Source organism: Brassica rapa, chromosome A09 (genome assembly GCF_000309985.2).
Source record: "Brassica rapa cultivar Chiifu-401-42 chromosome A09, CAAS_Brap_v3.01, whole genome shotgun sequence".
NCBI classification, from domain to species: domain Eukaryota; kingdom Viridiplantae; phylum Streptophyta; class Magnoliopsida; order Brassicales; family Brassicaceae; genus Brassica; species Brassica rapa.
In genome coordinates this window covers 24988550-25011451 of record NC_024803.2, presented here as the reverse complement: position 1 = coordinate 25011451, position 22902 = coordinate 24988550, and the positions used below count along the sequence as shown (strand labels likewise).

At 35.3% G+C, this 22902-nt stretch overlaps 5 protein-coding genes across 5 annotated transcripts; 2 read left to right on the top strand and 3 right to left on the bottom strand.

The window, feature by feature from the left end:
- Nucleotides 1–252: 252 nt before the first annotated feature.
- LOC103840318 lies at nucleotides 253–6561 on the bottom strand (the record flags this gene model as incomplete). Its single annotated transcript, XM_033278442.1, is given in 2 exon segments — nucleotides 253–5915; nucleotides 5917–6561. Coding segments are annotated over 2 exon segments (1032 nt in total), but the record flags the coding sequence as incomplete, so codon positions are not given.
- LOC117128250 lies at nucleotides 253–10184 on the bottom strand. Its single transcript, XM_033280301.1, has 2 exons — nucleotides 9856–10184; nucleotides 253–9768 (listed from the first exon to the last, which is right to left on the bottom strand). The coding sequence occupies exons 1-2, from the start codon at nucleotides 10128–10130 to the stop codon at nucleotides 8685–8687; spliced, it is 1359 nt and encodes a 452-aa protein (XP_033136192.1). The 5' UTR covers nucleotides 10131–10184; the 3' UTR covers nucleotides 253–8684.
- Nucleotides 3264–7226, top strand: LOC103840119. The gene is made up of 4 exons (XM_033280313.1): nucleotides 3264–3390; nucleotides 3540–3614; nucleotides 3703–3889; nucleotides 3969–7226. The coding sequence occupies exons 1-4, from the start codon at nucleotides 3295–3297 to the stop codon at nucleotides 4151–4153; spliced, it is 543 nt and encodes a 180-aa protein (XP_033136204.1). The 5' UTR covers nucleotides 3264–3294; the 3' UTR covers nucleotides 4154–7226.
- A 2194-nt stretch (nucleotides 10185–12378) lies between the features above and the next one.
- On the bottom strand, nucleotides 12379–15986 carry LOC103840117. The gene has a single exon (XM_033280316.1). It carries the CDS (start codon nucleotides 12810–12812, stop codon nucleotides 12612–12614), a length of 201 nt encoding a protein of 66 aa, XP_033136207.1. The 5' UTR covers nucleotides 12813–15986; the 3' UTR covers nucleotides 12379–12611.
- Nucleotides 15987–17952: 1966 nt separating this feature from the next.
- Nucleotides 17953–19676, top strand: LOC117128248. Its single transcript, XM_033280298.1, has one exon. It carries the CDS (start codon nucleotides 18165–18167, stop codon nucleotides 19623–19625), a length of 1461 nt encoding a protein of 486 aa, XP_033136189.1. The 5' UTR covers nucleotides 17953–18164; the 3' UTR covers nucleotides 19626–19676.
- The last annotated feature ends 3226 nt before the right edge of the window (nucleotides 19677–22902 follow it).

Sequence of the window (22902 nt, the reverse complement as noted above, 5' to 3'; positions counted from 1 at the left end):
GTATAGCTATTGGTTGACTGATTAGACCGGTATTATATATATGTAATCATATATCTTATCTATTAAAAGAGAAGTACTATTTTTATCTACTATTTAAAAGTCTACTAGGACCATTTCATTAATCACATAATATGACATAATAATTAATAGGAATATTAATAATAAATTAATTTTAACTATAGATTTGAATGTTATTTTCAGTAATTACAAAATCTGTTGAGAAAAATCTAACAAAATCTTACTAAATTTTTAAATAATATTTATTAAATATTGCATTAATTAATTTCTTAATTAAGTAATATAATGCTTTCATTTAAATAAATTATCATCTACCACTAAAACGGGTTCAAATTTATTAATCATGTCAGATGTTTTTTATACAAATGAAGTTATTAACATATGTTAAAAATTTATTTCTACAGCTATATATTTTCAAAAATCATATGTTGAAGAATATTTTATATTTGATTATTTCAAATTATGAAAACTCAAAAACATAATAAAAAAAGGTAAAATGTATAAAACAAACCCCTATATTAATAAAGTAATAAGAAACCTAAACAATAAAATTAAAGAGTTATAAAATTCATAACACTAAGATATAAATTGTATATTTAAATTTATATAATAATATCAAAATTAAATATTTATAAAATGAAAATATACCCGCACGATGTGCGGGATAAACTCTAGTTTTCATTATATGAATCTAAAATTAGTTCTACATATGATATATTTTTTGGTCTCTTTTATTAACTATAAAATAAATAATAAGCATAAATTTAGCTATATACACTAAACAAATGAATATTATTTAAACTGAAATTGATAGAATCCAAATGATTAACCGTTCAGATTATCATATTTATTTATTCTTAAAATTAAAGTCCTATAATTAGTGAATATGTCAAAATGAGAATAGTATATGAGAGCCAGATTTTTTTTAATATTCTTTCTTAATAAAATAAAATTAAATAGAAATCTACTCCATCCATTTTATAAAAAGTGTAACTTAAGACATATTTCACGGAAATTAAGAAAATTATAAAACATACTAGTATACCCTTATTTAATAAAAATGTTATAAATAAACATCTCTTTGTTAGTTAAAATGGTAAGAAAGAGATTGTGTATAAAAAAATTGCATTAACAATATAGAATGACTTTTTTTGAAACAAAAAAAAAATTAGAATGACACTTTTTTAGAAACAGAAGAAATATTAAATAGTGATAGTCAAATATTTCTTATGGAATATTAAATTTTGATAACAATCGAAAATCATTGATTATATGATGATTTTTATAAAATTTTGTTATATTTTGAACTAATAGAGTTTAGATCCGAAGAAATCTATTACCTTAATGCCTTTTATTAGTCATTGGATATTAATTTATAAAGTTTATGTTGTATTAGTATGAATTTTCTCACATGTATTTACCATTGTTGGATCACCGTAAAGTTGTCAATATGTGTTTTCTTCTCTTGATTCTTTTTAGCGCTAATTTATTAGGATATTACAATTATGAGAAAGATCACATAGACGATTCGACAACCGGCAATACTATCTGATTTATGAGGATCTATGTGTAACTGCATTACGAGAGCCGCTCTATGAAGATCCACGTCTGACCAAGTTTACTTGCACCATGTTGAAGATTCTTTGTAAGCCTTTTTTCCGTAGTTTATATAATTGTTTAATAAATCGCTTTCTCCGGGAATTGAAACCTGGACATGCTGGTGTAAAAACATTAATGAATACTTAGTCAAACCACTAGACTAAGGGAGCTTCCACTCTTCTCTTGATTTGGTGGATGATTTTTTTGTAGTTTATTTTCTTTCAACTTATTATTCGAGTTGATTACCTAGTCAAACTAGAAAACTTTGTCGTAACAAATTATTCATTATTCGAGTTGATTACTCAGTCAGATTAGAAACACACAATAATCTATCTATCTATACTAATAAAGGAGAGTTTTCTCCCACCTTAAGTAGCCAAATCACCATATAGCATGGGCGTTTTAGGACACCTGGCATCACTTTATTTACGTTTTCCGCTTTGTTAGCATCAAATAAGCGACACTATTTCGGGCTTCAGCTTTCGTATACAAAAGTTAAATTATGGGTTTGTAACAAATAAGAAAATCCAAAATGGATCTGCAAAATCAGATGTGATATCAAATAGCCCACTACATGTTCCTTCTTCTTGGACTTCATCTTCTCTATGATAGAAGTTCTCATCTTTCCACACAGAAACCAGAGCGATACGCAACGCTTATCATTGAGAGTTTGAGACTACTCATTAAGTTTTACCATTAACTCACTCTGTAAAACTCCCTCAGTACGTCGAATTTCGTTACTTCTCTCCCTACCTCCTTTGCAAATCCCTAATTTTCTATTCTATAAATAGTGATGGAACCATCTCCTAATTTCACTGCTTCAGATTCATTACCATTTTGTTTTTACTAAAAGAGCCTGCAACAATGGTGGAATCCTCATTGAGAGTCTCAATTGTCTCTCCCTTGCCATCTCTCCCACTACACTAATATTAATTACTTTTTCCCATCACCGCTTTGTAAAACCCTAATTTCTCAGATTATAAATAAAGGTTGAAAACCTCCAAATCTCATTGCTTCACCATATTCTTTATACTGGAACCTGTGACGATGGTGACCTCTCCAATCCAGCTTTCCAATTGGAAGACTGGCGATGCTTCTCAGACGGTGGTGACGCGTCTCCTTGCTCACATATATCCACGTTCTTTATCTAGAACTTCCTTGATCTGCAGAGAAGCCTTTCTTGCCATGGCAGCATTATATTACTTGGTCTCTTTGATATTCATCTGTAATAATTAGCTGTTGATGTTCTGTAGATTGCAGTCAAGAGATTGAAGTAGCAGAGAAGAGATAAATTTTGCTGTAGAGTCAGCATTTTAGGCCGTATTCGTCGCAAGAATCTATTGAGTGCAAAAGCTTACTGTGCGGAAGGACGAGAACGACTCATTGTAAGTCTTCAGAACCAAAATGGTTTATATACTTATTGAAAATTATCTTCCATTTGAAATGTCGATTTGTTTTCCATATTGTTGTGTTTTATACAAATAGTACTGGTGTTCTTTTGCTAGAGCAGGTGCCTGGTACGAGACCTGTAGACAGGCTGAAATGAACAACAAAACAAGGTCTAACGAATGGTTTTACCTTCTTGTTTACCAGAAGAAGTATGGTGAAATTGCGGATCAATAGCTAATTGGGAAGTATGTAGACGAGGAGCTGGAAAAGGTAATTTTAGTACGACATATGTGTGTTCAGAATGAGGCAGAGAAAAGACCAACAATGTCTGAGGTTGTGGATATGCTGATGAATAATCTATGGAGAAAATGGGTTATCTTGAAGGTATCCCGCTCTTCAACATATACAATAGAAGTTAAATCTATAGATGAAATTAAGAGATTCAATCCCTAGATAAATATCATCAGAAAAAGAACAAGAATTGATTAATTGTATATTATTCGATTAATACAGTTTTTTATTTCTTTTGCAAGAATCTGGTTTTGGTTCTGGATATGGAGGTGGCTAAACTGACAAACATTCAAGCTTCTGAGGCTGCACAGATTGTGGTATAGCTTATAATGAAGCACTAACAATTAACTTTTACTATTACTTTTTCCTGATGATGCATATATAATGCTGTAAACTGGTTTGCAGGGGATATGTGTCGATGCTCACATTGAAACTGAACTGCCTTGGTCCCTTGCTGATATTGTTTGGTATATCTACACCTTCCAGCTCAAGTTAAAGAACTTCAATTTTACTTCAAAGAACCAAAACCTTCACCATTTCTCGCGTTTTTCCTTCGCGAGAGCTTGCATCTGCGCCAGCCTTTGTTGTAAATGTTGGTCTATTTTCTTACTATGAGTTTGCTGCTATCTAAAGTATATAATCTCTGTGTCTGTTGCCTTATTAATTGGAAGGTGCAAAGGTCTCTGAAGCAGTGCAGCCTGAAGTTGTGGCAAATAGATCATATGCCAAAGTTGATAAGACTTGCTGTGTAACAGAGGCGCCATCTATATCTGATGGTTCACTTGCCGGACGTACATCATCATGTTGCTTTGGACGAAGAAACCACGTTTGGAATGAGTCTACTATGAGAACTTAAACTACCACGTCTTTATTTATCAAATAATTGATTTCGTATCTATTTCCCTTTGGAAGGAGTCTACTAATGAAATTTATTACCTTTTTTAAAAATTCTCAAGTGTCGTGGTTTTTTTTATTAGTAATAAATCATCTTTCAATTATCTTTAGTTCTATTTCTCCTATTTAAACTTTCTAATTTCTTTACCTCTATTTATCCTTTTTCTACTCTACGTGGTGGTTGTTGTTTCAATTAGTAATGCAAATCATTTTCAGAACAAAAGATTTACATCACGTGGATCTGTAAAGTCAATAGTCATACGCCCTTGCATGGATATCAAATTTGCAATGCTTATGAAACCGTGGCTACAGATAAATTTTGTACTTTCCAATGACACCCGTAAACAACATGCTAAGCTCGCAACACATATGAATAATAAAGTAATAAACTGAAAATAATCAAATCTCAATTATACAATCAGAAATTCACAAACCATTAAGCATTTAGTTTACAACAAAGGAGTTCACAAACTGAATTTCTTAAGCACACAAGATTTAAAACAATAACACTGAAAAAAACACGACCATCGTTGCGCCCAAGGTACGTATTGGCCACTCCGCGTCTGCCAGTGACAGTTTGAAACATGTTACAAGTCAAAATTAGAGCTAAGATAAGGTTCACGGCAATAATAACAATGATACGTTAAACGTCGTCGACAATTACTATCCCGACACATAACAAGCAGCTTCAAACTTTAATTGAACTGTAAAGTTGCAGGGTAACTACCCGCCTCCCAAATGAATCATTCTAATGCATACTGTAAATGCAATGAGATTGGCATAAGACAACCAATAATTAACTTACTGGATTCATGATTCCTATGAAGACAAAATATTTAACTAATACTCCCACAATGAAGCCTCCAATAAATTATCACATCTTTGATATAGATATATAATCACAAAAAAATACAAACATTTTCACTTTTCCTTATGAAAACATCAACTTTACTGTATGTTTAAATTTTAAATAAATTAATTTATTATGATTATGAGTTTTTTATTTTATTTTTATTAAATTGACCAGTTACAATCACTTACGTTGTTTTACTTTGAACTAAACAACTCCAAAACAAAGTAATACACGCTGTTTGCTAACCACTATAAGATGGATCAAAAAATATCATTCTCTTTTAACATATTTTTATTTTCACATTTTTGAACATATTTTATTTATTAAGACCAGAAAATAAATTGTAAATTTATTTAAAAATAAAACATATGAACCCGGCGCGTAGCGCCGGAAAACCGCTAGTTATACATTAAGATGACGTTAAAACATCATTATTCGTTTAAAACAGGAAATATAATAATTATACATGACAATACTGAGTAATCTAGTCCAGCTCATTTGCAAAGTCGCAGGCATCGAGGTACAATGTCCCTTCAAAGTTTTCAGTGAGGTTCACTTCTTTAGCTTTGCCTTTCGTGGACTCTTGATATAACTTATAGAGATGTGGGAGAGTACGACAGGTACGGGACCAATGTCCTTTACAGCCAGATTTGTAACACACTGTCTCACGTTTCTGGGTGGTATCCACTTGAGTTTCTTTACCCTTAGGAACTTGTTCGGATCTAACCCACTTGTTAGATCCCTTCCATTTGGGATTGTAAGTTTTTTCACGTTTGTTGTTGAATCGGCGACCATAACCTCGGTTGCTCTGGTTTCTCCTTTCCGAATTTTCTATCGCTGTAGCATTCACTTAATGAAATCCTTTGGCTCCCCATAGGTCGGGAATTGTGGTTTTTGATCAGAAGCTCATTGTTCTTTTCAGCCAACATGAGCGCAACCATCAATTCATAAAATCTCGTGTACCCGCATTTTCTGTAAATTCCGGGCAGGAAGTGAAGCTGTTTGTGGAAAGTGTTGTACGTTTTATTCATCATTTCTGTCTCAGAGACAGGGTTATCACAATATTTCAGGAGTGAAATTATCCTCAGGACAGCGGAATTGTAATCCTCAACCTTTAGAAAATCTTGGAACCTCAGGTTTTTCCATTCTTCTAGAGCGTGAGGGAGGTTGACTTCTCTATGGTTATCGAACATTTCTTTTAAATCTTGCCACAGTTCAGTTGGGTCTTCTACGCTTGCATAGTCGTGCGTAAGATTCTCATCTAAATGCTTCTTCAGGAAGATTATCGCTTTGGCTATATGCTCGGGCGGCGATTTGTTACCGATTTTTATCGTTTCGGTTAACTTCTTCATTACATGGTAAGGTATCACATTTATGACAAATCTGATGTAATTTTCGCCAGTTATTTTCAAAGCTGGAACTGAAGTTTCTCGATGTTCACCATTTGTATTTTGAATCACAGAATAATCGTGCTGATAACGTGTTATGAAATAACTTATAATTTTATAGTATCGAGAAATTTAAATAAGGGTGAAATTTTATAACTGCAGGAAGGAGATAAAACTGACATATAATAAATATACGACATAGATAGTTTATTATAAAGGAAGAAAAAAAGTGTAAGGGACGAATTACAAATGATCGAAATCGATTATTTATATAGAAGTAAAAAAGTAGAAGTTACTGTGTAAATAATGACAGTGGGTTCCACTTAATTTTCTTTCGCAAGATCATTTCAATGATCGGTGCAGCTTTGGTTGATATCTTCTTTTTCACGTTTACAACAAAATACTCTTTGTTTTCTGTTTAAACAAGACTGGATATGTGATCATTTGATCAATTGATCACTTTTGAACACATGAATTATCTTCCCACCTGTCTTTCAAACCACCCAAATGCGACCAGATTATGCATCTATAACTTGATGCCCAGCACGCAAGTTTCAAAAGAAATGGCAATAATAATCTTGTAACATCGTGAAGAAAAATCTCGCATTTTACACCAAAAAAAAAATCTCGCATTTAGAACTTTTGATCTGACTTACCAATAAAGTCAACAAACTAAGGAAGGTCGAAAATTCGTGGATGAAATGAGATACAGTGTAGTTAAGAAGCCAAGTAGGTCAGTCCGTATAGACCTTTGACCAAAAAAAGAGAGCAAAAAATTGGTGAACAAAAAAAAAGGAAAAAAGTTTCTCAGCTACACCATGTTTAGTATAATATGGTGCAAACCATCTAGAGTTTAGAATTGTGTCGAAACCTACACGATGTATATGATAAATACATGCCACATATACGACGTTAATAAAAACATGGTGCCAACATCATAACGAGGTTTAATTGATTTTAGTTAAAATAATTGGGGTCAGCTCGTAATTAAGTAAAGTTAAACTCCAATTAACAAAACCCGACCCGAACCAAACGAAAAACCCGACCCAGACATAACCAATTCTCTCCCCCAAATCGATTTCAATCAGCAATTTAGGGTTCATCGTTCTTCAAAACAGAGAAAGAGAGAAAGAGACAGAAACAGAGAAAGAGAGAAAGAGAGATGGAATTTGGTGGAAGATGGAGCAATAAGGGAAAGGGCAAGGCTAATGAAAGCAATGTTCTTTGTTACTGTGGGTTGGTGGCAAAGATATCTCAAGCTTGGACAGACAAAAATCCGGGTCGAAGGTTCTATGGGTGTGAAAAATTCAAGGTATAAACTATTGTGAATCCTGTATGGTATAGTCATGGAGTTCTTTGGAAAGTTTTTAATTTTATGTTTGTGTTAGAGTGGAGGTGAATGCGGGTTCTTTCAATGGTTCGATGAGGGAGAAGCTTTTGGATGGCAAAAGAAAGCTTTGATTGAAGCTAGAAACGAAATTCGCCAGAAGGACAAGACTATTATGGGATTGAAGAAGACCATTTCGATGCTTCAAAGTGAATTGGCCAAAAATGCGGAAGTGGAAGAAGACATCATTAACGCCTTTCTCAAGCTCTAAAGACATGCTCATTATCTTTAAAAACCTTTGTAATGTTGTTGTTGTAATGCTTAACTATGTAATGGTTTGACAATGTTTGGAAATCAACTTCATTTAGCAATAAAAAAAAGAGTTTGAACTCATTGCTTTAACATCCAAAATAGGTGATCATACATAACAAGAGAGACATCAACACTAGTTTAACATCCAAAACACACATATCCGCTGAGAGAAAGGTCATATCCAAAGACCAAAGAAGACATCAAAAGAGGAAAAAAAGACATCCGAGAAAAGAAAAAGACATTCTAGAGAAGTCAAGGTTGTGTAGCAGGTGGTGCAGTTGAGGAAACGTCCTCGATTGCTTGCTCATGTGATTGTTGTTCCATGTTGAGACGCCTACGCTTTCTGCTTTCATCAGACTGCAACGTAATAAAAATAAAGAGAATCAATCACGAGAAAGAAAAAAGCTAGACAATTGCAACGACGACAATGTACCTCATGAGGACACTTCCTTGAGTTGTGGCCTTCACCACCACAAAGACCACAATGACCTATTCTTCCTTTTCTATCAACTTTGGTCTGATTTTTCTTCGGGGATTCACGCACTCCTTTAATCCTTGCCTTCCCCTTTGGTCTTCCAGGCGGTCTCTTGTATGGTGGTGCTTCAATACGGTCTTAACCAGATAGCTTCCAAAACCTTGGACCATTTACAGGCCCCAACCCATCCGTGTACAAACCTCGCCACTTCAATGTCAGATAATAATCTGAAATATAATCGTCAACCTCGAAACCATTCTCACGGATAACAGATACAGCATGGCGACATGGGATTCCAGACAAGTCCCATTTCCTACAAGCGCAGCTACGAGAAAGCAAATTCACCGTGTAACCATTTGAAAATTCAACGCACTCATAAGCACCACCTGTGCTTGAATAAGAATAGCAATGCTTAGCTTCATCACAAGACTTTTCAACCTCCTTTCTCGCCTTCTTTGTAACGAGACCCGTCTCTCTACTTGCTGTCTTATATCTAGTAGCTATCCTCTGCATTGCATCTCTTCTAATCAACTCAAGCATCTGAATAAAGGGCTTCTTTCTTGCTATCTTCAAGGTCCTATTGAAGGACTCTGTGAAGTTGTTGTGTGTATCAGAACAACACGAACCTATCCGGAAAAATGCCCTGCACCAAGTAGAACGATCCTTCTTCATAAGGTCTTCAGCTGCTAACGGATCAAACTTTTTGAAAACGTCCAAACTCCTCTCATAGTCACCCTCGTTGTAGCTACTTGCAATGCGCCAGAAGAGAGGCTTCAGTGTATCAGACTTGTGATTCTTCTTCAGATTAGAGTAGATGTGCCTAGCACAAGCTCTATGTTCAGCTCTTGGCAACTCAACAGCAACTCCATGAATCAATCCCTTATGCTGATCTGATATGATTGTCACAAGATCACCCACGCCTAAACCCAAATCAATCTTCAACCTGTGAATAAACCATTGCCAATTATCATTGCTCTCAGAGTCGACCACAGCCCATGCTATTGGGTATATCTGGTTATTTGGATCCCTTCCTATCGCAGTAAGAATCAGCCCTTGCAGAGAGCTGTGCTTGAGGAATGTCCCATCTAATCCAATAACCGGTCTGCAATACTCCTTCCATGCCACACGAATTTTGTCCAAGCAGATATACATGGAGTGGAATGCTTTCGCTCCATTTGACTTCGTTGTTGTATTGATCTCAATTTTGCTATCAGGATTTGAACTGCATTTGCAGAAAATCAAAAGCAAAACATTTAGTCATACAGACACTTAACTATAAACAATATTAAGAAAGTTTAAAAAATGTTACCGTAATAGTTCCATCTCATAGTCCCTTAGCCTTGCAAAATGTTCATTGCATTCAGCCTGTAGCTTATCAAGAACAATACGCCTTGCAATCTTTGCCTGCTCGGGAGAGATAATGATGTTGTACTTATCCCTAAACTCTTCTCTAATCATTGGAGCACTCATTTCAGGTTTCTTCCTGATTTTCTCCAACATAACTTCAGCAATGGCAGGGCTTTTGATGAGTTTACACTTACCCGTGGGATGGCAAGTATGTGTGTTAACATACACTTTCACCATCCATTTCTTGATGGGTCTCTCTACTGAGCAGTATATACGCCACACACAACCTTTACCACTACATTTAGCACCAATCTTTGTCTTTTCCTATCTGTCATAGACCACATTTCTTCTCGTCTTCAGAATATATATGATCACTTGCTTCTTGAACTCTTCACCGCTGTAAAAGGTCTGCCTAAGACTAAAAACGCCATCTAATTCACCCCTATTAGCCATCCTCTCAGCTTGTTCCTCTTCATCATCAGATGACTGCTCCGTGTCAGGATATACCTCATCCTCGTCTAGAATCTCATCCTCATAGTTCTCATCCCTAAACATCTCAAGATCCTCTTCAAAGTTTCTGTCAATATCCTCTTCTTTATCAGATTCATCACTCGCTTGATACTCATCTTCACTCTCTCCTGCTTCATGATCACCATCAGAATTATCACCTTGTTGCTCAGCATCAGACTCGTCACCATCAACAGGTTCGTGCCCAGTCACTGCTTCCACCACGGCACCATCACCCGTAAGAACATCAGTTTCAGGTGTCTCTATGAAGACATCAAGCTCCTCGTACCAACGACCATTAGAAATCATCTTCTTTTTGGTTTTTTCGTCATTTTCAAGCAACTCCTTCTTCTCTGATATATCCTCAAATGGTAACTTGTACCACATTCTCCCCATTGTAATTATCTTACCAATGATCTTCCTACATTCTTCATAAGCCGCATCACCATCGACTTCAAACTGCTCCAAAAGACCATCAACATAATTTAGCTTCCCATCTTCAGTTTTGAACACACCCGAGTGAAAACAATTAATCTTCACCGATATTGAATCACTGTAAGCAATAAAATAGCATTAGAACATGGTAAAACCATCGATTGAGTCCAATAATCGAAGTAAACATGCAAGGATTCTTACCTCATTGTCGCCTTGTTTCTTCAGTTACCACATCCGGATTCGATTTCGCCGAAACTGAATCGATCTCTCTCTCTGTCTCTGCAATCTCTCTTTGTCTCTGACGAATCTCTCACTCTCTTTTCGAAACTCCCAATTTTTTCTTGTTTGGAACCCTAAATTGCTGATTGAAATCGATTTGGGGGAGAGAATTGGTTATGTCGGGGTCGGGTTTTTCGTTTGGTTCGGGTCGGGTTTTGTTAATTGGAGTTTAACTTTACTTAATTACGAGCTGACCCCAACTATTTTAACTAAAATCAATTAAACCTCGTTATGATGTTGGCACCATGTTTTTATTAACGTCGTATATGTGGCATGTATTTATCATATACATCGTGTAGGTTTCGACACAATTCTAAACTCTAGATGGTTTGCACCATATCGTTTCGGTTAACTTCTTCATTACATGGTAAGGTTTCACATTTATGACAAATCTGATGTAATTTTCGCCAGTTATTTTCAAAGCTGGAACTGAAGTTTCTCGATGTTTACCATTTGTATTTCGAATCACAGAATAATCGTGCTGATAACGTGTTATGAAATAACTTATAATTTTATAGTATCGAGAAATTTAAATAAGGGTGAAATTTTATAACTGCAGGAAGGAGATAAAACTGACATATAATAAATATACGACAGAGATAGTTTATTATAAAGGAAGAAAAAAAGTGTAAGGGACGAATTACAAATGATCGAAATCGATTATTTATATAGAAGTAAAAAAGTAGAAGTTACTGTGTAAATAATGACAGTGGGTTCCACTTAATTTTCTTTCGCAAGATCATTTCAATGATCGGTGCAGCTTTGGTTGATATCTTCTTTTTCACGTTTACAACAAAATACTCTTTGTTTTCTGTTTAAACAAGACTGGATATGTGATCATTTGATCAATTGATCACTTTTGAACACATGAATTATCTTCCCACCTGTCTTTCAAACCACCCAAATGCGACCAGATTATGCATCTATAACTTGATGCCCAGCACGCAAGTTTCAAAAGAAATGGCAATAATAATCTTGTAACATCGTGAAGAAAAATCTCGCATTTTACACCAAAAAAAAAAATCTCGCATTTAGAACTTTTGATCTGACTTACCAATAAAGTCAACAAACTAAGGAAGGTCGAAAATTCGTGGATGAAATGAGATACAGTGTAGTTAAGAAGCCAAGTAGGTCAGTCCGTATAGACCTTTGACCAAAAAAAGAGAGCAAAAAATTGGTGAACAAAAAAAAAACTAAGACAAACAAAATCATAACAAAACTGTAAAAGCCGGAAACCCAATTGAAGCCCATTTGACTCAAATAATAGACCCAACAAAAACAACAGTCTTCTTCTTCCTTCCTCTTCTTTAACAGATCAATTCTAGACAAACAAAATCATAACAAAGCTAAGCTCTGTGATATGTTGGTTTTGTATTTCCAACAAGAGGATGCATTAACTTGAAAATATCTTATTTACAACAAAAGCTCTGGTATACACATCTCAACTCAAATAGAAATCACAGAGTAAGCATATATTAAAACATCAAGCTTCTTGGATTATAAAGTACGAGCGTAAGGAGGAGGAGAAGGAAGGAGAATAGGGGGAGATGAACTGGAATTATGGAAAGGGAGAGAGTATAATATATGAAGTCGGATCCTCCTCGGAAATGGCGCCTGAGAAAAGAGATGCTCCAAAACTCCGGCGAGTACCACCGTGTACTCCTTTAACATCTCGGCCAATACTGTCACCAGCAACATTCTTGATTTTTTTTATTCTCTCAATCGAATCTTCTTCTCCTTTCTCTGTGTCTCTTAACTTCTACACTCAGTTGTCTTTATATATAGTTTAAGAGGGGAAGTAAATCTAGGGGTGTCTTCTACCGGTCTCCGCTCTTGGTTTTCTTTACTTTCTTAATCTATCATTTTGATTTATATTTGTTACGAAAACATTTTTGTTTGACTAATCCCAAGTCCAAGATTTTTACATAACTTTTATTACTATTTGATTTTCACTATTAAAAAAGCATAAAAATAAATACAAGTTTTGGTATCTGGATTTTCCTATTTTCACACGGCATACAATAAACAAATATGTTTACTTTTATACTGTTATCAAAAGCGTATGCATAAATAAATATATGTATATATTTTCAGCTTTTTCACCAAAAATAGATATCCTCAATGTAAAGTATTTAACATTTTTTCAATTAGCCAAAAACTTTTTTTTTGAATCAGAAAAAAAAAAGTAATCAAAGATCACTATAAATTAACTCGGAATTCCTTTTTTACAAAAAAAAAAACTCGGAATCCTTTTAAAAATGCAAAATTCCTGTAAATTAAAACTTGTATTTTTACTAAATGTTACTAATTTATATAATGGGATTTTTTTTAACATATATTATTAACAAGAAGTCAAGAACCAACAAAATGAGAAAACATTGGATATTTTAATAATACGATTTAATTATAAAAGGCTGTGACAAAAGTTTGAGCAATAGAAAACTCCCAAGTGTTTTTGGGAAAGAGTATCGCACATTGTATTGGATATGCATCTGGCCACTAATTTATTGTGCGGGACCTAGTGAGAACGGGATGATGTTTATCCCTAAAATATGATAACAGTTACGAGCATATTAAAAAGAGAAATTTATATCTAGAGACACATTATCACTTTACAATTACATCTAGAGACACATCTTGCTTTTGACACACTTTCTTCATGTGATTTGTCTCTTCTACCCTTTGTTTAACCAAACAATATGTTTAACTTTTATTCCAACTAAAGAGAAAAAATCAATTGTGGAATCTCACATCGCCGCCGCCGTAGCCAACCCTACTTCTCTGATTAGAACCGCCGGATTGGCTCTTCACCCGCTGCGATCTTCCTCTTCTACAATACGAACTCGCATAGGTTCTTATTGACGAGATCTGGAGCCGTTGTCTCTCCAATTCAATCTATCAGGAGCTTCTTCTCTTGGTAACATGTCTCCTCCGCCATTTGTCTCCACCCTGAAATCTCACATTAATGTCGTCGTTCACCGTTTAAAATCATTGTAGCCATTAAAAAGTCACAAACTTCACTGTCTGAAGTCAATTGTCACTAATGAAAGGTAAAGTTTTTGGCTTTAACGAGATAGCTTTATCTAAATTATAAAGTTCTTGGATTGATTGAATTAAATCCACATAGTGTTTTTTCTTCTTGTTGTTGATGTAATCATGCGCTGCTCTATTAAATTGAATTTTTTTATCAACAAGATTAAGGCCAGAAACTCGTCCACAATTCATTGGTTCAAACGATATCATTCATTCTATATAATCAATATCAACCCGTCCACAATATGTATATCCACAATTTATTGGTTCAAACGATATCATCGTTCTATATAATCAATATCATTTATACAAGATGTTTATGTGTATAAGAGATATGTACGTTAAAATTGTTCGTCCACAACTTGCTTTGTCCACAAACATTAATGTATCTATGTCCAAAAATTTTCATGTATCCATGTCCACAAATATTTTTTCCTTCTCATTAACGATAGATTTGTCAAAAAAACGCATAGGTCCCACCAGAAAGTGTGTCAAATGTGGAAAGTGTCTATAGGTGTAAAAGAAAGACAAAAAGTGTCCTTTAGTGTAATCAACTCTATTAAAAAAACAAATTAAATCATCGGTTACAAGATAAACACGACGATTGTACTTTGGAGTTTTTTTTGTCGACTTTAAATATCATTAACTATGCCCAAGAGCATTGTTCGACGACACTTTTATTTTCGGAACAACCCAAATTTATTTGATATAAATTTATTTTTGATTGTATCCACATTTAAATGTTAACAAAAAATATTATATTTCTGCAAATTATTATAAATTTAATATTCTAATAGAAATAATTTTGATTATAGATTATGTATTCAAGTTTTAGAATGATATGATTTTAAAATATGTAATCAGATTCGAATAAACTCAAGGTATTTTTTGTATTTATTAACAATTTGAATTATTAAATTAATTAGTTAACAATACATCCAAAAAAAATCTGGAAACGATCCAAAAATCAGGATCCGAACCCGATTAGATCCGGTCTATATACCCAATTGTTATATCTCTATATATAAATTATTATTTTATTTACAATAATATGAATACCTAAACTTAAAATTATAAATCATATATATTAGTTATTTTGGTATTATGGATATAAATGGATGCTTTGGACATCAAATATCCAAATCATACTATATATATGGATACTTTTGGAAAATAACTAATTTTAATTGTTTTTTTATTATTTTTAGCTATTTTTATAAGTTTGATAATTTTGATATATATACACGATATTTTTATTATGTTAAGCTATCTATCTATATTTATATAAAGTTGGTTTTTCCCCTTCTTATGACATGTGGAAGAGGGTTTGTTGACATGTGTCCTCATTTTTTTTGTTCTTTTAGATTATTGCAATTTGTACCATCAATTTCTAATTATGTACTATCTAATCCTTCTTACACTTATTAGTCCCTAAAATTCAAGAAATAAATAAAATAATATAAATATATTTTAAAATTTTAATTTATTTACAATTAAAAATAGCATAAACTTTCACCATTTTATTATTTTTACTAATTTTTATTATTTTATTTACAAATTATATATTTATTTCACTACTAATTCCATAAGATAATCAAACTGAGAATACGAAAGTAGAGCACCAACGCAAATAACCAAGAAAGCGGGTCAGAAGGAGAATAATAATCGAAAGGCCAAAGCCACTAAGAAGCAGGAACATATATACTTAAAGCATCGGAATCACATCAGTAGCTAAAAGGTAAGAAACACCTCACAAACTAAACAAGAATATACAATACGACCATGCAAGTGAAAAACCACAAAGCTTTGGATAGAAGAAACCAAAGCTCCAAGTATATATATATATATATATATATATATATATATAACATTTGAAAAGACCTCTTGATACAATGATAATAAAATCATATAAATAAATAATTTTATTTTAATAGGTGTTTATGTTAATATATATATATATATATACTTCATATCGTTTAAATTTAAGTATATATCATATACGATAGATAAGATTGATTGTTTTAATTTATTTATTCTAAAATGATTGCGAATAAACAAGAGCAGTCATTTGATTTATATGTGCAAGCCAATTTATTACGTAACTAGTGGTGTGTCCGCGCTTTGCGCGGAATGTAATGTTTTATTATTTGAATATTTTGTATAGATATGCTAAATCTTTGTGTTTTCGGTGAAGCTCTAAATGTGTCGGAGAGGGTTTTATTATTTGAGAAGTGTTGAGAGTTTTTTTTTCCGAAGTTTGAATACTTTGTGTTTTTATTTATTTGAGAATATATTTTGTTATTGAGTCCGGGAGGAATTCTATTTTTAATTTAAATTATGATGATTATTTTTATTTTTGATGATTCACCCAATTTCTAACATTATTTGCTTAGAATTATTTTGATATAAAAGTTTAAATACATAATTTAGCTGTTAATATGGTATTTGAAACAATTTTGTGACTGTACAACCAAATTTTCCATAGTGTATTAGGAAGAAAATAGTCATTGAAATAAGAGGATATTTTTTTTTATTTCACTTTATCTCTGTAAATTCATTTTAGGAAGTTTGAAAAAAATAAGAAAAATAGTGATCTTCTCATAATTAATATAATATTTATTTCTTACACAAGAGTATTTTGTAAGCTTTTGTATTAACGGTTTTAAATTTTATTTATTTCAAGTAATTTTGTTACGATAAATTAAATATATGGTTTATCTATTAATATATGTGCCGTGAGATTTTATAAATATAAGTTTAAATTATTTTCTGTGACATCTTAGAAAGGAAATGTTTATATGAAATATGAAAATATATTACATTTATTTTATATTATGAATCATTAATTTTGGATTTTTTTTAAAGTAAGTTTAGTTAAAAAAACATTCATGTATAGTATATCATCCTTTTACGTAAGAGTGTTTGAAAATATTTTTTTGTGTTACTATCTATTTTAATGGAACTTTATAAATGTAAGATCAATTATATTGGTGACATCTTAAAAAACAAAATGTTTCTCCAGAACATGAAAGATATATTATTTTTTTTTCTTTTTTTGCATTATTGTTTTGATATGAAAATCATCTTATGATGGATCATCTCGTCCCCTCGACCATCCCGCCGTTTACTATGATTTTCACTTAAAACCATCCATTCTTGATAGAAATTTTGAAAAACAATTTTATGCATGTTTGAAAGAAAGTGTTTCCTTTTGTCACATATTTACTTCTGTTAGCAGTTTAATTTCTATGTATCATCAGTTTGATGGCACTTCACGCAAAGGGTCCAAGGGTGGGGTCATAGATTGTACAAAACATAACTCCGAGAAGAGACCAAATGAAGCTTTTCTGCGGTTTCATTTTTGTGCTCCCTCGTGTAACTTTGTTTACAGGCTTTTGTCAGTGAATGTGGTGTGTCTGGAGAAGATGCTGGTGGAACAAGAAGCCTTCTCGCTGCTCTTGTAGAAGCTGCATTTCTCATTAGTCTTGAAAAGAACATGTTTCTTCACCCTTTTTTTTTTGTCTACCCGAGCTTTTGATCGCAACTAAATCACCAAAGGAGCAAAACATCATTCATGCTTCCTTTGTGCAGTGACGTTGCGGAAATGGCGAGCTATGCACCGCTCTTTTTAAACACAAACAATAGACGGTAACTCTCATTCTGTTGTTATAATTGCTTAGGAAGCTAATGCAACAAAAATTTCAAAATTCTTGAATTTGTTTTAGGTGGAAAACAGATGCAGTAGGTTTCAATTCCTCCCATCAATATGGAACTCCTAGCTATAGGGTCCAGTGACTCAAAAGTCCATTCCTTTCTAGAAGAAAGAAGCAATCATAGAAGGCAAAACTATCCAGGGGGCAAGGAGAAGACATCAATCTCGTCGGTGTGTTTTGTGTCGTTGTTGCTGATTTGTTGCGATACGTAGGTGAGGTGACGTGGCAAGGGTGATTTTTTTGGCGACAAAAAGTGCGACTAGGGTTTTGTGGTTTCAAGCTCACGTAATTGACGGCCGGGCCGATGACGGCACCGGAATTAACTGATTTCCCGCCGCTGGTGGGCATGGTGAAGGAGAGTAATGTAGTGAAGGAAGGGAAGAAGGGATCTTGGGTAGCGGTGGCTCAATCGACCTCCACTTTGTCTGCACATGTGCTGACGTATGGATCGGAGGAAGGAAAAGAGTTTGTCGAAGTCCCGGATGGTGTGATCCAGGACACAGTCCCTCTATGGGATGATCTTGTCGAAGGAAAATTCATGGACACTGCTCCACATGTTGCGAAAATTCATGCAATTGTGAATAAAATTTGGCCTCTGGGAAACCAGGCTATACGGATTGAGGTATTTGAAGTGGATAAAACAACAGTTAAATTCAGGATCAGAGATGCTAATACGCGAGCACGTATTCTGCGACGAGGAATGTGGAATATTGCCAATATTCCGATGATAGTATCAAAGTGGTCACCGGAAGAGGAAGAGGAGGAGGAAGAGGAGATCAAAATGATACCTATGTGGGTAACACTAAAGAATGTTCCAAGAAGGATGTTTTCTTGGAAAGGTCTGGGTTTTATCGCCAGTGCTGTGGGGAAACCTAAGAGATTGCATCCAGATACAATACTTTGTAAGAGCTTTGAAGAGGCAAAGATTTTTGTTGAAGCAGATATGACAAAAGAACTACCAACATCTCACCATTTTAAATCAAAACTGGGTGTAGCTGCTGATGTCCAGTTTGAGTATCCTTGGTTGCCACCGAAGTGTTCGTTATGCTCTAGATGGGGTCATACGGGTCAAACGTGTGGAGGGAAAGGAAAGAATATTCGTATACTTAAAAGGAAGGACGTGGAGAAGGAAGTAGAGAAGAATCTCCATGAGGCGGTTGACGTAGATGCTGAATCGTCATCAAAGCAACAAGAGGCTCTTAACCCTGATTTGCTGATGAATGTAACAGCTGATTTAGCTGTGATACCAGAAGTAGATGAGGGGAGAAGCACTGGAAGTGAAGTGAGAAAGGAAATAGAGGAAAGTGGGGAGGCTCAGAACAACCCTCTAAACGATGGCATGAGTCGTCAAGGGGAGGAAAGTGAGGAAGTGGAGAAAGAATGGTCTGACGTCTCACCAACGAAACAGGCGAGATCCATCTCAAAAACAAATGATGATTCCCAAAGCATTAGTTCTCCCTCTCGATTTGCCATCTTGGGAGAGGAACAGGACGAGAGTGATACTGTTGCACACGAGGAAGCAGAGGAGAGTGAGGAAGGGGAGATCCTGGAAGAACAATCGCTTGACGTATCGGTGGTAGGAATATCAGATAATGCTAAGTGCAATGAACAACAGCAACAAGGGATGGTAGATGGAGTTAACACTCGCAGAATATCTACTAGAAACACCAAAGTCCAAGCCAAGAATGGTGCAGATACTAAGGCTCAGAGTACTAGCAATCTAGCAAGTGCTGTGGGGAAAAAGCGTACTGCTAAAAAAAATTAATTATGTCGGGTTTCTTCTGGAACATCCGTGGGTTTAATAAAAAAAAGAAGCATCAGGTTGTACAGAAGTGGGTCAGAGATAATGATTTCATGTTTGGAGGGTTGTTGGAAACAAGAGTAAAGGAGGGAAGAAGTGAGAAAATTATTTCGACAGTTTTTAAGGGTTGGAGTATGATCTCAAATTATGAGTTTAACACACTTGGGAGGATCTGGTTGGTGTGGAGACCAGAAGTTAGAGTAACCCCATTTTTCAAGAGTGGACAATTACTCACAGTTTCAATATGGATGGATGGAGAGGAGGAATTTTTCTACTCAATTATCTACGCCTTGAATACTACGGAAGAGAGAAAGGAGTTGTGGAAGGACTTAAAACTCCACCAGGACTCACCGATCATTCGCAACAAGCCTTGGTTGATTGCAGGTGATTTTAATGAGACACTTGACATAGAGGATCACTCGTCACATGGGGTTTCACCTGTGGTGACGCAAGGAATGCATGAGTTTGGCGAAGTGGTGCAATACTGCTCGTTGATGGACTTAGGTTCGCATGGTCCGCACTATACATGGTGCAATAAACGATCAGAGGGTATAATCTCGAAGAAGATTGATCGAGCTATGTTTAATGATCACTGGCTAGCGGCTTATCCTCAGTCGTATGCTGTTTTCGAGAGTGGGGGGTGTTCAGATCATCTTCGCTGCCGTATCCAACTTCACTCTGAGATTTCAAAGCCAAAAAGACCTTTCAAATTTGTAAACGCCATCACAGAGTTGGAAGAATTCTTGCCGAGTGTAGGTCAGTATTGGGAAACTACTGAACCAATTTTTTTGTCTACATCATCTCTGTTTAGATTTTCAAAGAAGCTAAAGAGTTTAAAGCCAATTATCAAGGAGCTAGGAAAGAAAAGGATGGGAAATCTTTCAGTTAAAGCTAAGGTTTCTTTTGAAGAGCTCTGTATTAAACAAGAAGAAACCATGACAAACCCATCGCAACAGAACATGGAAGCTGAAAATGAAGCATATAAGAGGTGGGATTTTGTCTCAGGGCTTGAGGAAAAGGTATTAAAGCAAAAATCTAAGATGCACTGGCTGGACGTGGGAGATAAGAATAACAAAGTTTTTCATCGAGGAGCAACAGCAAGGGAAGTAGTAAACTCAATCAAAGAGATAGAGTGTACGGATGGGGAGATAGTCAGAGCGCCTGAGCAAATCAAAGCCGAAGCAGAGAGACATTTTCGAGAATTTCTCCAGTATAAGCCTTCAAATTTCATGGGTATTGATGTGGCTGAGTTACAATCTCTCTTATCTTATCGGTGCTCTGAACCTGATAGGGAAAGTCTGATAAAAGAGGTCACTGCCGAGGAGATTACAAAAGTTTTGTTTGCTATGCCAAGTGAGAAGTCTCCTGGTCCAGACGGTTATACGGCTGAGTTCTATAAGGCAGCGTGGTCGATTATTGGTTCAGAGTTTGTTACTGCGATTCGAGCATTCTTTGAAAAGGGTTTCTTGCCGAAGGGGGTAAATACAACAATTCTGGCGCTAATACCTAAGGTAACAGGTGCAAAGAAAATGAAAGATTATCGTCCTATCTCTTGCTGTAATGTTCTATATAAAGTGATCTCAAAGATCATTGCGAACCGATTAAAGAAGCTTCTCCCAGATTTCATCAGTCTGAATCAGTCCGCATTTGTTAAAGATCGGTTACTGATAGAGAATCTCCTGCTGGCAACTGAACTGGTTAAGGATTACCATAAGACTACAGTCTCTCGTCGCTGTGCAATAAAGGTTGATATTTCGAAGGCATTTGACTCGGTGCAATGGCCTTTTCTCTTCAATACTTTGACAGCTCTGGGGCTTCCGGAGAAGTTCATTCACTGGATCTCTCTATGTGTAACAACAGTTTCCTTTTCTGTTCAAGTCAATGGAGAGCTAGCTGGTTTCTTCAAGAGTGAAAGAGGGCTTCGGCAGGGATGTGCCCTTTCGCCATATTTATTTGTGATCAGCATGCATGTTCTATCAAAGATGTTGGATAAGTCAGCTGAGGAGCATAGGATAGGATACCATCCTAAATGTAAGAATTTGAGGCTCACACACTTGAGTTTTGCGGATGATATACTTGTCTTCTCGGATGGAAATTCTCGATCCATTGAAAGTATTATGGAGGTTTTTAAGCAGTTTGAAGGTTTTTCGGGCTTAATGATGAGTGTAGAAAAGTCTACCATTTACTGTGCTGGAATTCAAGAAAGTATAAGACAAGAACTGCAAGATCAATTCAGTATGGAGGTTGGTGTGCTTCCTGTTCGCTATTTAGGGCTCCCCCTCCTAACTAAGCGAATGGGAAAGACGGACTATCAACCACTCATTGAGAAAATAAAGAAACGCATCAGTCTGTGGACAAACCGGTTCTTATCTATGGCGGGACGGTTGCAACTTATTAAGTCAGTGCTGCTGAGCATAGTCAACTTTTGGATGTCTGCTTTCTGTCTACCGGGAGAGTGTCTGAAAGAGATTGACAGATTGTGTTGTGCTTTTCTCTGGTCTGGCCCAACTTTAAATGTGAAGCGAGCGAAGGTGGCTTGGGACACAGTCACGAAGTTGAGATCTGAAGGAGGGCTCGGTCTGCGGCCATTAAAAGAGACCAACGTCACATGTTGTATGAAGCTCATATGGAGAATCACATCCTCACAGTCCCTCTGGGCTCAATGGGTGAAGGTTTATTTGCTTAAAGGCGAAACTTTCTGGTCAGCTAAGAGTAATACAACGTTGGGTTCATGGATGTGGCGGAAACTCTTAAAATATAGAGACAAAGCAAAAGGTTTTCATCGAATGGAGGTGAGAAATGGTCAAGATTCCTCGTTTTGGTATGATGCTTGGTCAGATATGGGTCGTCTTCTGGATCTTACGGGAGTCCGGGGATGTGTAGACATGGGGATTTCATTGAGGGCAAGTGTGGCAACTGCTGTCTCTAGACGGCCTCGTCGGCATCGCTCAGACCTTTACACTATGATTGAGGAGGCTCTTCATAAGCAGCGTAACAAGATGACAATGGGAAAAGATGTACCAGTCTGGAAGTCTAATACAGACATTTTTAAACCAAAGTTCAGTACGCAAAATACATGGTCTCTTCTTCGAAGTCATGCGCCTACGGTGAGTTGGCACGCTAGCATCTGGTTTCCTTATGCAACACCAAAATATGCATTCATGGCTTGGCTAGCAATGCATAACCGATTAACAACTGGAGACAGAATGCTCTTATGGAATGTTGGTATTGATGCGAGCTG